This window comes from Aspergillus terreus, genomic scaffold (genome assembly GCF_000149615.1).
Source record: "Aspergillus terreus NIH2624 scaffold_1 genomic scaffold, whole genome shotgun sequence".
NCBI lineage: Eukaryota > Fungi > Ascomycota > Eurotiomycetes > Eurotiales > Aspergillaceae > Aspergillus > Aspergillus terreus.
Genome location: NT_165972.1, coordinates 2,332,022 through 2,344,829, shown reverse-complemented (window position 1 = coordinate 2,344,829; position 12,808 = coordinate 2,332,022). Strand labels below are relative to the sequence as shown.

The window sequence follows — 12,808 nt, the reverse complement described above, 5'->3', positions numbered from 1 at the left end:
ATGGCTCGGCTGATCGCGATCGGTGACGAACGAAAACACTTGCCTTGTTTGTTACTCAGATCATGTGATAGTTGCCCGGGACAACCATTGCTGCCTGATCAATATGGCGTCACTCACGTGGAATCGCCTTGGCGCTATACCCAGATTGGAAGCGATTGGTATTGGTCTGTGCGTTCATTATGATGCTCAATATTCAATCAATCTCCAAAGTGAACTGTCTTGATATCATAGCATAGCGCCCAGTTCAACTTCCGTGCAGCTCTCACCATGCACGAAATCGTGACTCTCCAGCTGGGACAGCGGGCGAACTATCTCGCAACACACTTTTGGAATCTCCAAGTAATCACCCCCACTGTGTCCGATTAGATTATCAAGAATGTGCGGCTTATCATCTCGCATAGGAATCATATTTTACATACAACGACCAGGATGAATCTCCAGTGGACCATGATGTGCATTTCCGCCCAGGCGTTGGGGCCGATGGCTCGGAGACATTCACGCCTCGCACATTAATATACGATCTTAAAGGTGCTTTTGGCACGTTGCGTAAATACAACGCCCTCTATGAATTGACCGAGGACGCAAATCCGGGACAAGGTTTATGGTAAGCTCCCCATTCAACCAAACTATACTCTGTATAAACGAGCTTACTTACACCTACCAAGGGACGGCAAAGAAGTGATCCAACAACAACCCCCAATCCTCCAAAGTGATTATCAGAAGAGTCTTGACAGCGGACTTCCGGCTCCGACACTGTCGACAGAGACCGTCCGGTACTGGTCAGACTATAACCGGCTGTTTTACCACCCCCGGTCAATCGTGCAGCTGAACGATTACGAGCTGAACTCTAGGACCATGCCGTTCGAGGACTGGAGCGTCGGCGAGGATCTGTTCAGTGACCTCGACAAGGAGCATGACCTGCTCGACCGTGATGTGCGGCCATTTGCAGAGGAATGCGACCAATTGAGAGCTCTGCAGCTGTTTACAGGTGCTGATGATGCCTGGGGCGGGTTTGCCGCTCGCTACGTCGACAGACTGCGCGACGAGTATGGCAAAAAGGCTATCTGGGTGTGGGCGATTGAAGACGGCGCCAAAGCTCAACGGGTATGTGATCAAAGCCGTTCTGCTAATGCTATGTTCCGAGCCGTTGACCAATTCCCCACAGCAAGCACAGCTAAAAAGGGACATTAACAAAGCCCGAACCGTCCATGCAATCTCGCCCCAGTCCTCTCTGTATATTCCTATCATCGACCCTCCCAGCCGTCTTCCTCCAACAGTCCGCTTTGATCCCAGCTCTGAGTGGCAGACCTCCGCGTTGATCAGCTCAGCGATGGAGAGTGCTCTGTTGCCTACTCGTCTGCGTCCATATCATGACTTCGAGGCCTCGTTGGCTGGGGATGATGGGACTCACAAGATCTTCGAGTTACAGTCGCGTATCATGCTTGATGAAGAGAAACAAGACGGAGCCAAACGATCCACAGGCGCGGAGTCTTCCAGCGCGACAGGGTCAAAGGCACAGAGGGAATTTGATTTGGATTTCACCTACGATGAAGCAGGCAATGATCAAACCCACATCTACAACCAAGTGCAGGTCTGGCGTGGGCTCGAGAACGAACAAAAGGAAGCACCCCAGGACATCGGCCTTATCCGAAGACAGCAATACCAAAACTCGGAACCAATGTGCCAAAGGTAAGAGCGGGGAACTGTGCTCGCCATTGACTTTACTCCTAGCCATTTGCTAATATTCATGCCTCGCTGTAGTTTCTATACTCCACTTCGGTTCCCCATTCTGGACAGCTTCCCAGCGAACCTGATCCAAGGAGCCAAGGCAGGAGGTAGTGTCAATATCCTCGCAACATTGACCGCGTCGTCACGGACAGCGGAAAGAATCAAAAAGTTTGAAGCCGTTGCGGGTCGGATTATTGGCGTCGACGAACGCGAGAACATCGTTAATGGGCTCGGGGAGATTCGCGAGACCTACGAAACAGGCTGGCTAAGCGATTCTGATTTCGACGACGATTAGAAATATTAATGGGAAGAAGATATGACATCTATACAACACTAATCTAACCAAACACCGATTCTCGCCAACCTAAGGTAAAAAAAAAAAAAAAAAAAAAAAAAAAAAAGGTAATGCGCAATTGTGTGCTAACTCGGCGTTCATTACCGATAATCTTGCTTCTCCACGTCCTTCGGCCTAGAATTGATCACTGCGACTCCGGCCTCCGAATCAGAAGACGCTTCCTTCATCTCATGCTCTTGCAACTTCTGCAACTCCCTACAGAACTTGCTGCTCGCCCGGATGCCTGTCCCGCAGTAGATAAAGACAAACGGGACCACCGAAACCGCAAGAGACACAAACGCCAGAAGCGAGCACCCCCAGTTCACTCCAAGATGATCGAACATCGGCTTGACGGCCAGCGGGAGGACCGCCCCAAATAGACACCGACAGCTGGTCACGGCCGCATTGGCGCTAGCCGAGTAAATGCCATAAGCGTCGTTCACGTAGTTTGTCAGGGTCTGGAAGTTGATGTTCCACCCGATGCCGAACGAAATGCCAGACAGCGCGGGTACAGACCAGTGGATGCTGGAGCGTGCCGTCCAGCTGATCCAAAAGAGGGCCACTACGTACGAGGGGCCTCCGAGGCAAGCGAGCGGAAGACGACGGTATTCTTCAATGTCGACCCAGCTTGCGTTGCGTGCTTTTGCATTGGCCAGGAAGTTCTCATACCATATGAAGAGAACGTGGGCGATTGCGATGCCGACGAAGACTACTGGATGATCAGCGGTGTTGTGAAGGAAACGAAAGGCCGGGAGTCAACTTACTCGGGAGAAAGCAGATCCCTGTGTACGCGGAATCCAACCCGTAGATACCTGTTGGCACGAGTCAGCCTACAAGACATTTGGGTCCGTAGCACAGTGGATTCTTACCTTTAAAGATGAGGGGATAGGCCTGCAGGTAGACAAAGCCCATGGCATAAGTCAGAGAAAGGAAGATGGCAGAACAATAAACTATAGGCTCAGTAAACAGCATATGGAACGGCCGAGAAAAATTCGAGGTCACCTTGTCCTTGAAGCCCTGGTGGCTGAGTTCAATTGGGGCGACAATGTTCATCTTGCCCGTTGTCTTCCGCAATAACTCAGCACGGCGCTTCAGGATGATGGGCGCAAAGGTCTCTGGCATGAAGATTGACATGGGCAAAGTGATGCCGGCACAAATGAGACAAAACCAGCAACACCATCGCCAGCCGGGGATAGCGATGAAGCCTCCTATAAACGCGCCAAATATGGGGGCTGATTGAGAAGCCTGTTCCACTGAGTTCAGTACGCCACCGTCGTCTATCATCAGAGCCGATTCGCACTCACCGTTACGAGGTTTGCACACAGCCGGCCCCGGGCAGTAATGTCAGCTTCGAGATCAGCGTAGACACCATACGCGCTGGTCATCGGTGCAACACCTGCCATGCCGCTGAACATTCTGAAAACCAGAAGTTGGGGGTATGAAGAGGCTAGTCCGGATGCCATTGTGAAGATGGTATAGAAAATGGACGCAATCATCAGAGGCCATCTTCGCCCATACGCCTCGGTGGCGGGACCCCACAAGAATGGGCCCAGGACATAGCCAAGAATGAAGAGTGATGTGACTAGGACCACAACCTCATGGTTCTCGATATTAAATTCTGCGGCGATTTGGGAAGAGGACCCGGAAGTGGTCGTCGCTCCAAAGGCCGCGTTCGCTATTCCAACTCCACCAGTTGCAAACACGAATAATCTCAGCGCCTGCAAGAGTAGGGTTGAGACTGTCAGCTATTGTGCATCGACAAGGGCTTGTAGTTGGTAATATCTGAAGTCCATCAAGGCTTGAGTAGGTCCAGGATACAGTACCTTAGGCCAATTCTGAGGATGGTCAGGATCACCGGGACCAAAAGAGATAACAGTCTTTGGTGTTATTTCATGACAGTGCGAAGAGTACATGTCCCCATCTTGCTTCGAGGCCGTAAGGTGGCCATTCTGTCCATCTTGATTCAATGAATGAGAGCTTTCTGTGTCTATTGCCTGTTCTATTTGAATTTGTCAGGAAAGGAGGGTAAAAAGCACCGGAACAAGACCTTCATACCATCAGGCTCCAGTTTCTGCGAGATATCTCGTGGTGGAGTGGTTTGAGACATCTTTTGCCAATGTTTGCCAATTCTAGCGCTCTCGAATCCCAGGATATAAAATGCCTATATAACATCATTTGTGTACCTATTACCCGATGCACAATCTTTGAAGATCAACAGGAGTATTCGTCATCAATTACGATAACAGGATGTCAAGAGAAGCGACGAAGTAAGACATAGTCAAACCAGGCCCCTTGCCTGAGCCGGAATTCGATGATGATGCTCATTATGGTGAGGTTGGTATCAAGGGCATGCAGATCAGCGACTCAAACGAGTAGCCATTGGATCTACGGATCAGCAAATATGTAACGACTTCCACCTCGACTCTGCATAACTGGGACAAGCCGGAGTTATCAGCTTACGAACGATGTCCCGGAAAGGTTTGTACCCAGTGATTCCAACCGGAGTATAGGGTCATAGAATGCAGGCGAAGTGATTATTAGTTGGAGTAAACCCTATATAGTAGGGATCTCCTTGCCAATCTCTCCACTTCCCCTGAGGAATGAAATGAACAAATCGGATTTAGGTAGGTGAACTTTCAAAACTATCTTGTATCAATTAGTTACTCTCGGAGAAAGCTTCTTTTGACGTTGATAAAGAGAGTAGTTATAGACTGCTGAGGTATGAAGGCTGGCTTAGCACCTGTCCGGTTGACTGGGGTAAAATACTACCGGCAGTATTGCGCAGATCTCTGTTGAGAAATCAGAATGTAGATCTGGTGTTTGTCCTGCATTGATGGACCCATTCTGAGTACTGCTCTATATACTCCGGATATTCTCTGACGATCGGACGGGATCTATAGGTCACACTGGCTTATATATGTCCGTATCGCTTCACTTTAATTAGCTAAAAGTCCCAGGAGACGGTCATCATAGTTGAGAGCTTCCTGCAAAGGGGTACTCACAAATTGCGAACGAAGCTCTCTCTTCCTGGTGCAGCAGAATTAACCCAGACACTCACGCTCGTTGCAGCGACAGGAAAAGTCCCGTAACCTCGTCGATCAATCGTGACAACCTCATTATGCCATTCGAGGATGTCAGTCCACCGCTCTTTGGCATGTGCCCGGCCGACAAACATTCGCTTTCGCGTAGGTCCGGCGTTGCTCATGATGCACGCGAGACCCGAAGGGTGTCGAAGGTTGCCATAACGGACGAAACCTACTTGTGGTTAGCGGATGCACAGCATTGATCATAATGACATGTATACCTATGCAGTTCGGCTGATCATAGTAGTCCTCCTGTTCTCCGTAGGCATACAGCTTCCGAACTTGGGTGAGTATCGGAAGTCGGCCCCCACAGGTAGGGGCGGCTGAATGTCTTGGATCCCCTCGCATGCCGTATAGATCACCATAGAAGATGCAGGGCTGGCCCCTGTTTTGGAGCAAGATCAAGGCATACGCTAGGGGTATAAAATATGGCTCAATCGGTGTCTGATATGATTTAGCGGGTTGTGGTACTTGTGTGCGGGTGGGAACATAGTGAACATACCTCCAGAGCTTGTCCTGGTTGCTTCACACGACGTTGTCAGAACAGATTGACATCCAGAGGCCATAATGAGTGATCCTTACCGTATCGTGGTTTGTCACGAAAGTCTTTCGTCGGTAAGAGTCAGTTTGTCGTCCAGGAATTATCTCCACCTCCTGTGAGAACTTACGACCGCGTGTTCAGGTATCCTCTGTACCAATGTTCCCTCAAAGACCCGGCGGATATCAGCGCCTTTCGTTCTGGAGATGTTTGAAAATCGTGCGACGAGGGAGGAGTCGAAGAGGGACACTTGATACTCCATTTTCTCCAAATAATTTACAAGGAACCCGGTCTGTTCTTTCCAGTACTCTGCAACGATAAAGCAGTCGGGCCCAATGTTGCGTCGAATGCGATCGACTAGTTTCTTTTGAAAAGCCACGGAATAATGCTTCGCTGCGTCTAACCTCATACCGCTGAGCGGCAGCTGCTCCGAAAGCCATTCAACCCAGTTGAGAACATCTTGCTGGACTTCGGGGTTGGAATAATCCAAATCAGCAAACATGAGATAGTCATAGTTGCCATTCTCAAGACTGACGTCCTTCGCCCAGCCCTTCTTATCGGCAACGATGCGGTATATTGCCTTTTCCTTCCGGGATTCGTCCCAGTCGACTCCGCTGAAATGAGACCAATGATATTTCATCGAGCTATAGCGGTCACCGCGACCTGGGAAGTCGAACCCGACCCAGCCTTCAATATCTTGTACGGGGGGCACGTCCACGTCTCGATCTGTTGTTCATGGGGCGGTCAGTCAACAGACCACTCGAGCGTCTTGCCATCAATACGTACGTCGTGAGTCCACTTTGACGGCCGAAAACCGCTCTGTGAAATCTGCGCCTCCCTTATGGTTGAGTACCGCGTCCCAGTAGACCCCGATTCCAAGGGTTTTTGCGTGGTGGGCTAGAGCCTGCAGTTCCTCCTTAGTACCCCATTTTGTCGCGCGCGATCCTTTCTGGTCAAACTCGCCGAGGTCGTACAGATCATAGGGATCGTATCCATTTCCAGACGGGTCCATGGGTTTGGTGCCGGGAGGAATCATTATATTATCGACCCCAATTGCCTTGAGCGAAGGTAGCGCATGTTGGAGACGGCGCCAGTGTTTGTGATCGGCTGGCACATCCCACTCGAACGCCTCCATTATGACGGTGTTATCCGGGGCATCCCATGACGGAAGTTGATCCAGATATTGGGCGGCCTCTGGGCGCGACAGATTAGTCTTGTGCAGATTGACATGTTTGAAGAGGTTCACCCACGTTCTATTTGCTTTCGGTGGCGCCTTGCTTTTCTCCAATGAGCAAGACCGCATATGAGGGAGGACATGGGGGCAGAGATTGTATCGTATTAGAACTTCCTGGCAGCAGAAGCAAATTGGCGAGTTTGCCGGGGCGGAGATACGTAGGGCACACATCGGTTTAAAGCTTGAAGGATCCGCAGGAGACTATTGAGAGATGCATGACCAGTCCGTCCTACACATCAGATTTGAAATAGAATTGCTGCACCTGCAAGGCATGGTGACATGGAAAGCGGCTGTGCGCTTGGATATCTTGGAAATGGTTCAGGTGTTCTCTTGGCCGTAGTATACCGCGTGTGCCTATATAGTGACAATTAGGCGGTGGTGGTTCAATATATACTTCGTATAGAACGGTTGAGTGAGTCGGTTGGGACAGAAATGCAGGTATATCGCGAGATTTCGCGAACGTATCGAATCATGTATGAATGTCCAAAGAGATTGTACTCAGTACCTGGATAATTAGATACACTCAGGTATCAAGAAAGAGATCTCGAGATGTTCTTGGTGTTCAGTAGCTGATTCCCTGTAGTTCGTGAGTGGATTTCCTCTTGCGGAAGGCGACGTTGAGTCAACACAGTGCACACTGTTGCTGAGTAATAATGCACCGCCAAGGCCAATTCCACCAATCCGGCATCGCGGAATAAATCGTCCGGAGCGTCAAAAAACAGGGAATGACATAATGCAGGAAGGAGACCTGTGCCGATTGCCGGATGTTCTCCGATGACGGGAGACGCCAGGATCTCCGGCCATCTTCTTTTCCCTCTTGGTTTATGTTGTGAATGTATGACTATAGGTATACTCCAGAATAATAACACTGAATACTACATTGTTTAGATACTCTCTACCGTGCTGGATGGATAAATTCTGAATAATCCGGTGGCAAGCGTGCGTCCGAGCGTTGCCCGCATTGGCCGCGCGAAAAGTTTTCGGGTTTCCGGAGCCGCTAGTGGCCATCGAGCCGAAAAAAAGCCATGGCATCCCTTTCAATCTCCCTCCTTCAATTTCTTCCATCCCATCATCACATCTTCAAAGTGCTCCACCCACGCACCCTCTCTCCTCTCTCCTCTCTCTCTCTTCCTTTTCATTTAGTCGTGTGTGTGTTTCTTCCCTCCAATTTAATACTCTAGAATAATGGCTGCCCCCAAGACCGACGCCCCGGTCGCTGCGGCTCCCCAGCTCAGCGGTCTGCAGCTCTACTCCAGATTCGCCTTCGCTGGTGCTGTCTGCTGCTCCGTCACCCACGGTGCTCTCACTCCCGTCGATGTGTAAGTCCATTCCTCGTCATGGTTCACCTGGTCTGGACGTTAGGTTCGCGCAATCGCCCTCGCAATCCCATCGATGCGCGCGCGTGTATCTCTCTTTCCGACCCGTTCCGTATCGAACCAACCCAGCATGTCAAAGCTAACGCGCTCGTTTTGATCTCCTCCAGCGTCAAGACCAGAATCCAGCTTGACCCCGTCACCTACAACCGTGGCATGATCGGTGGTTTCCGTCAGGTTATCGCCAACGAGGGTGCTGGCGCTCTCCTGACTGGTTTCGGTCCCACCGCCGCCGGTTACTTCCTCCAGGGTGCTTTCAAGTTCGGTGGTTATGAGTTCTTCAAGCAGCAGTGCATCAACCAGCTCGGTTACGAGACTGCCTCCAACAACCGTACCGCCGTCTACCTCGCCTCGTCTGCCTGCGCCGAATTCTTCGCCGACATTGCCCTCTGCCCTCTGGAAGCCACCCGTATTCGTCTCGTCTCTCAGCCTGACTTCGCTAGCGGTCTCATGAGCGGTTTCACCAAGATCCTCAAGAACGAGGGTGTTGGTGCTTTCTACTCTGGTTTCGGTCCCATCCTCTTCAAGCAGTAAGTTTGTTCGTTCCGTTCCGTTCTTTCGTTCTCTAACGATTCCTAGGGTCCCCTACACCATGGCCAAGTTCGTCGTCTTTGAGAAGGTCTCTGAGGCTATTTTCCGCACCGTCGATAAGGAATCCCTCTCCGATGGCTCCAAGACCGCTGTCAACCTTGGCTCTGGTCTGATCGCTGGTTTCGCTGCCGCCCTCGTCTCCCAGCCCGCTGACACCATGCTGAGCAAGATCAACAAGACCCCTGGTGCTCCTGGTGAGGGTACCGTCTCTCGTCTGGTCAAGATCGGTAAGGAGCTCGGCTTCCGTGGCTCCTACGCCGGTATTGGTGCTCGTCTCTTCATGGTTGGTACCCTGACTGCCGGTCAGTTCGCCATCTACGGTGACATCAAGCGTCTCCTGGGTGCCACTGGCGGTGTTGAGATCTCCAAATAGATGAGCCCATCCGGGACGGAATGATTTTGGTGTATTATATTCGGTTGGGAATGTTTTAGATTCTTTTTCTTAGACCATTGTATTAGCCAATGGATGACCAATGTCAATGTGTCTATAAAATCAATAGATTTGATTGAGGGTAGCTTCTGAGTTTCGTTCTTCAGTGTATCTGCAACATCAAATTATCAAGTACATTCAAACATTCAATGATAGACTAATAATGATGACGAATCATGCAGATCGGGATGGTAAAACCAGTTAAGCGCCAGTCATTAGGCCCCCCGTGCAGAGATTGCTATTTTTATTTTCACAGTGAGTGATCCCATGCGGCAGTCTGGGAGAGCAGACCTGGATGGCATGTACCGCAACACTGTGGCTGAGTAGTGGTGCAGATCGTCTCTGCAGCCATTCCTCAGTGAGGGATTCTCACATTGAGGCTCTTGGCCCCGACGAACAGCACGAGGGACAGAGCACCAGATTGACTCTTATTTGTGGAGGGATACGGAACCTTCCCTGGTGGTGCTGCAGGCCAGACACGCCGGCCTTTTTTAGTGTCACCTCGCGCATCTGATCGCGAAGGTCCTTTGTACTCAGCCTTCTCCTTTTCTCTCCCCTCTGGATATCAACTGCCTCATATCGCCTGGGTGCTTTTCTTCATCTTTACACTAATGCTTGTTATGTTGACGTTTTAATGTGTTGCGCACTGTCCTTCGCTTGACCTTGACGTTCGCTCTGGTCGCACTATCAGCCTCTTACCTCCTCCGTCGCGTGTTGACGGATATTTAATTTATAATACTATAATATAGACACTACCTTTCGCTGCATGTCTTTCACCAATGTCGACCGTCACATCAACTCTCTACCAAGAGCTGCAGCCAGTGCCGTCGCCCTATCCTCCCCCGTCACCGCCCAGCCAGGGGGACGCGGTGAGATCACCATGGAGGTTCATGGGCGCTCTCTCGTCCTATCTCCTGCTCGTGGGGTAGGTTATGCGCCCTCTACAGGCGCGATGGACTCGTCTCACATCCTGCAGATACATAGTAATACCGCTGGCGTTTGGCGCGGATGATAGCACACACGTGAACAAGGCCAATACCTTAGTTGCGGCCGCAGTGCTGATCGCGTTCGCATATACTCTCTCCTTCATGATCACCTGTTTCCAGTATGACCAACAGGACTATCTGCTCCATTCTGTCTTCCTGTAGGTGTGCCTGCGCCGTCTCCAGAAGAATCCCACTTAACACGCGCCATCTGCCAGTCCGTGTCTCGCATGCGACTTGATCGGACTGTTGAATGTCCTCCTGAACATCTTCGGCCGAGACCTGTTGCCTCTTGACCGTCTCGAGATCGTGTGTATCTCCCTCCCCAGCGCGTTTGCGTTCGTCTACGCCATCGGCGCCCTGTGGATCTGGGCGCAGCAGACCATCGACGCGATGCCCGACCAGGGCACCCCGCTGCTCACGGAGGAGGAACAACAGCGACAGCAGCTCCTCCGTCTGCTCCAGGAGGATAACGGATCGAAAAAGCGACGGAGTCGGAAATCTGCGCAGAGTACCTTTTCGGTGCATGTTCCGGAGCGCATCAATCCTGGGAAAGGTTGGAGTACCTTTATCCCGACGCCATCGCCTCGAGAGGAAGGGTATTATAGTTGAGGCTTCGAAGGATCACTATGGAATTGTTATTAATAATATCCACACGTGCGAATAATGGAAGCGGAAGTTTCCCGCCAGCTGGGTCTGTGTCCGACTCATGACTCTGAGTCGTCGGAGATGGCGTATTGCCGGGAATCCTCGGGGATTCTTATACGAACAGTCGACAGGTCTTCTGGCTGTGGAATGTAACTAGATGAAACGATAGTCGATCACTTCACATGGAAATGTCATCCCGCTATGACGTCTGATTGATGTTTGTGTAGCCGGGACCAGCTGCAAGAAGTTGGATAAGGGATCAGGGGTAATTCGTTACCGGCGATTCCATCAACCTGACGAAACATCTAGAGACCCCATCCGGGCGATCGCAGTGGGTAACAAAGGCATCGGCAGAGGCCGAGAAATTCTGCTGGAACGCCTCGGCTATTACCCAAACAGGCAGCCCCGTGACTGATATCCCGCTGATATTCTCATCTTCCGACCTCTCTTTCTCTGCTCTTGACTTATACAAACCCGTTTCGCTCTTTTCTCCTTGACCCTCTCCCCTCATAATCTGTCAACACCATGGCGAAACGAGTCACTCTGTTCGAGCCGCCGCCGTTGGACGCCTCCAAGGCGCCGATCGAAAATGTTCTGGAACTGACCCCCGTGGTGGACATCGGCCCTGTGCGAACACCCTCCCTGTCACTATTTCACCTTTTCTAACCATATGCACCCTCCCCTCAGGATGTATTCACAAACTCCCGTCCCCTGTGGCACCCACCCGGCGCACGAGGCATCTATGGCGGCGCCGCCATCGCCCAGTCGCTCGCCGCCGCGATGCGGACGGTACCCTCCGACTTTGCCGTCCACAGCATGCACTGCTACTTCGTCCTCGCCGGTGACTCCGAAGTCCCCATTCTCTACCACGTCGAGCGCGTCCGTGACGGCCGCAGCTTCATCACTCGCACCGTGCAGGCCCGCCAGCGCGGCCGACCCATCTTCACAACCACCCTGAGTTTCAGCCGCGCCAACAGCGGCGGCAAAAAGCGTCTCGAACATGCGACCCCCATGCCGGATATCCCCTCCCCCGAGGAGGCCTCGCCGCTGAAGAAAGCGTTTGACGAGACGGGCGGTGGTCCATTTGAGTCGGAGAAGGCCGGCATCGTGAACCGTGCGTTGCCCCCTCCGCCCCCAATCCAGTCCGGTAGCTAACTGAACGCAGGCAACTCGGACAAGCCGGAAGAGAAGCGGGTGCGGCGCTGGGTGCGCTCGCGCGGCACGGTGTCGGAAGCCGGCGGCCACCACGCGCATCTGTCGGCGCTGGCCTACATCACCGACAGCTACTTCATCGGGACGGTCGCGCGGGTGCATGACATCCCGCGATTCAGCTCGCCGGCGGATCTGGAGCGGTTCCTGAACGCACTGAAGAACCCGTCCGATCTGGACGATGAGGATCTGTCGCGCGCGCTGAAGGAGCTGAAAGAGGAGGAGGCGGCGGAGCTGCGGCGGCGCCTGGAGGGCGCGCTCAACCGCGCGACGGACTGGAAGAAGCTGAATGGCGAGGATGAGAAGGAGGTCGGGATGATGGTCAGCCTGGACCATTCGATCTACTTCCACAACCCGTGGGCGTTCCGCTCGGATGAGTGGATGCTCACGGAGATCGAGAGTCCCTGGGCTGGCGAGGGCAGGGGGCTAGTCCTTCAGAAGATTTGGGCCAAGGACGGGACGTTGATCGCGACGTGCACACAAGAGGTATGTTTATTTTCGAGCAGGGTGTTTACGGGTTGCTGACGAGATATAGGGCGTGGTGCGGTTAAAGCAGGACGAACCGCCTCGAGCGAAGATTTGAATGACGCTTGTCATAGATCTGACTATACCCTGATACAGAGAGCGACGTGCGATGGGTTGCCTTAGGCTGTCTCT

At 52.1% G+C, this 12,808-nt stretch overlaps 6 protein-coding genes across 6 annotated transcripts; 4 read left to right on the top strand and 2 right to left on the bottom strand.

Moving 5' to 3' along the window:
* Window positions 1–267: 267 nt before the first annotated feature.
* Window positions 268–1,191, top strand: ATEG_00840 (uncharacterized protein; the record flags this gene model as incomplete). The annotated part of the gene is made up of 3 exons (XM_001210926.1): window positions 268–339; window positions 402–604; window positions 666–1,191. 3 exons carry the CDS (start codon window positions 268–270, stop codon window positions 1,189–1,191), a joined length of 801 nt encoding a protein of 266 aa, XP_001210926.1.
* A 972-nt stretch (window positions 1,192–2,163) lies between these two features.
* ATEG_00839 (uncharacterized protein) lies at window positions 2,164–3,525 on the bottom strand (the record flags this gene model as incomplete). Its single annotated transcript, XM_001210925.1, has 4 exons — window positions 2,164–2,771; window positions 2,827–2,874; window positions 2,932–3,307; window positions 3,367–3,525. The coding sequence occupies 4 exons, from the start codon at window positions 3,523–3,525 to the stop codon at window positions 2,164–2,166; spliced, it is 1,191 nt and encodes a 396-aa protein (XP_001210925.1).
* A 1,535-nt stretch (window positions 3,526–5,060) lies between these two features.
* On the bottom strand, window positions 5,061–7,088 carry ATEG_00838 (alpha-amylase; the record flags this gene model as incomplete). The annotated part of the gene is made up of 4 exons (XM_001210924.1): window positions 5,061–5,317; window positions 5,367–5,661; window positions 5,814–6,409; window positions 6,470–7,088. 4 exons carry the CDS (start codon window positions 7,086–7,088, stop codon window positions 5,061–5,063), a joined length of 1,767 nt encoding a protein of 588 aa, XP_001210924.1.
* A 1,014-nt stretch (window positions 7,089–8,102) lies between these two features.
* Window positions 8,103–9,254, top strand: ATEG_00837 (putative mitochondrial phosphate carrier protein (Mir1); the record flags this gene model as incomplete). The annotated part of the gene is made up of 3 exons (XM_001210923.1): window positions 8,103–8,236; window positions 8,401–8,820; window positions 8,870–9,254. 3 exons carry the CDS (start codon window positions 8,103–8,105, stop codon window positions 9,252–9,254), a joined length of 939 nt encoding a protein of 312 aa, XP_001210923.1.
* A 937-nt stretch (window positions 9,255–10,191) lies between these two features.
* On the top strand, window positions 10,192–10,906 carry ATEG_00836 (uncharacterized protein; the record flags this gene model as incomplete). Its single annotated transcript, XM_001210922.1, has 3 exons — window positions 10,192–10,236; window positions 10,343–10,455; window positions 10,513–10,906. 3 exons carry the CDS (start codon window positions 10,192–10,194, stop codon window positions 10,904–10,906), a joined length of 552 nt encoding a protein of 183 aa, XP_001210922.1.
* Window positions 10,907–11,467: 561 nt separating this feature from the next.
* ATEG_00835 (uncharacterized protein) lies at window positions 11,468–12,799 on the top strand (the record flags this gene model as incomplete). Its single annotated transcript, XM_001210921.1, has 4 exons — window positions 11,468–11,569; window positions 11,630–12,056; window positions 12,108–12,637; window positions 12,773–12,799. 4 exons carry the CDS (start codon window positions 11,468–11,470, stop codon window positions 12,797–12,799), a joined length of 1,086 nt encoding a protein of 361 aa, XP_001210921.1.
* Between the last annotated feature and the right edge of the window lie 9 nt (window positions 12,800–12,808).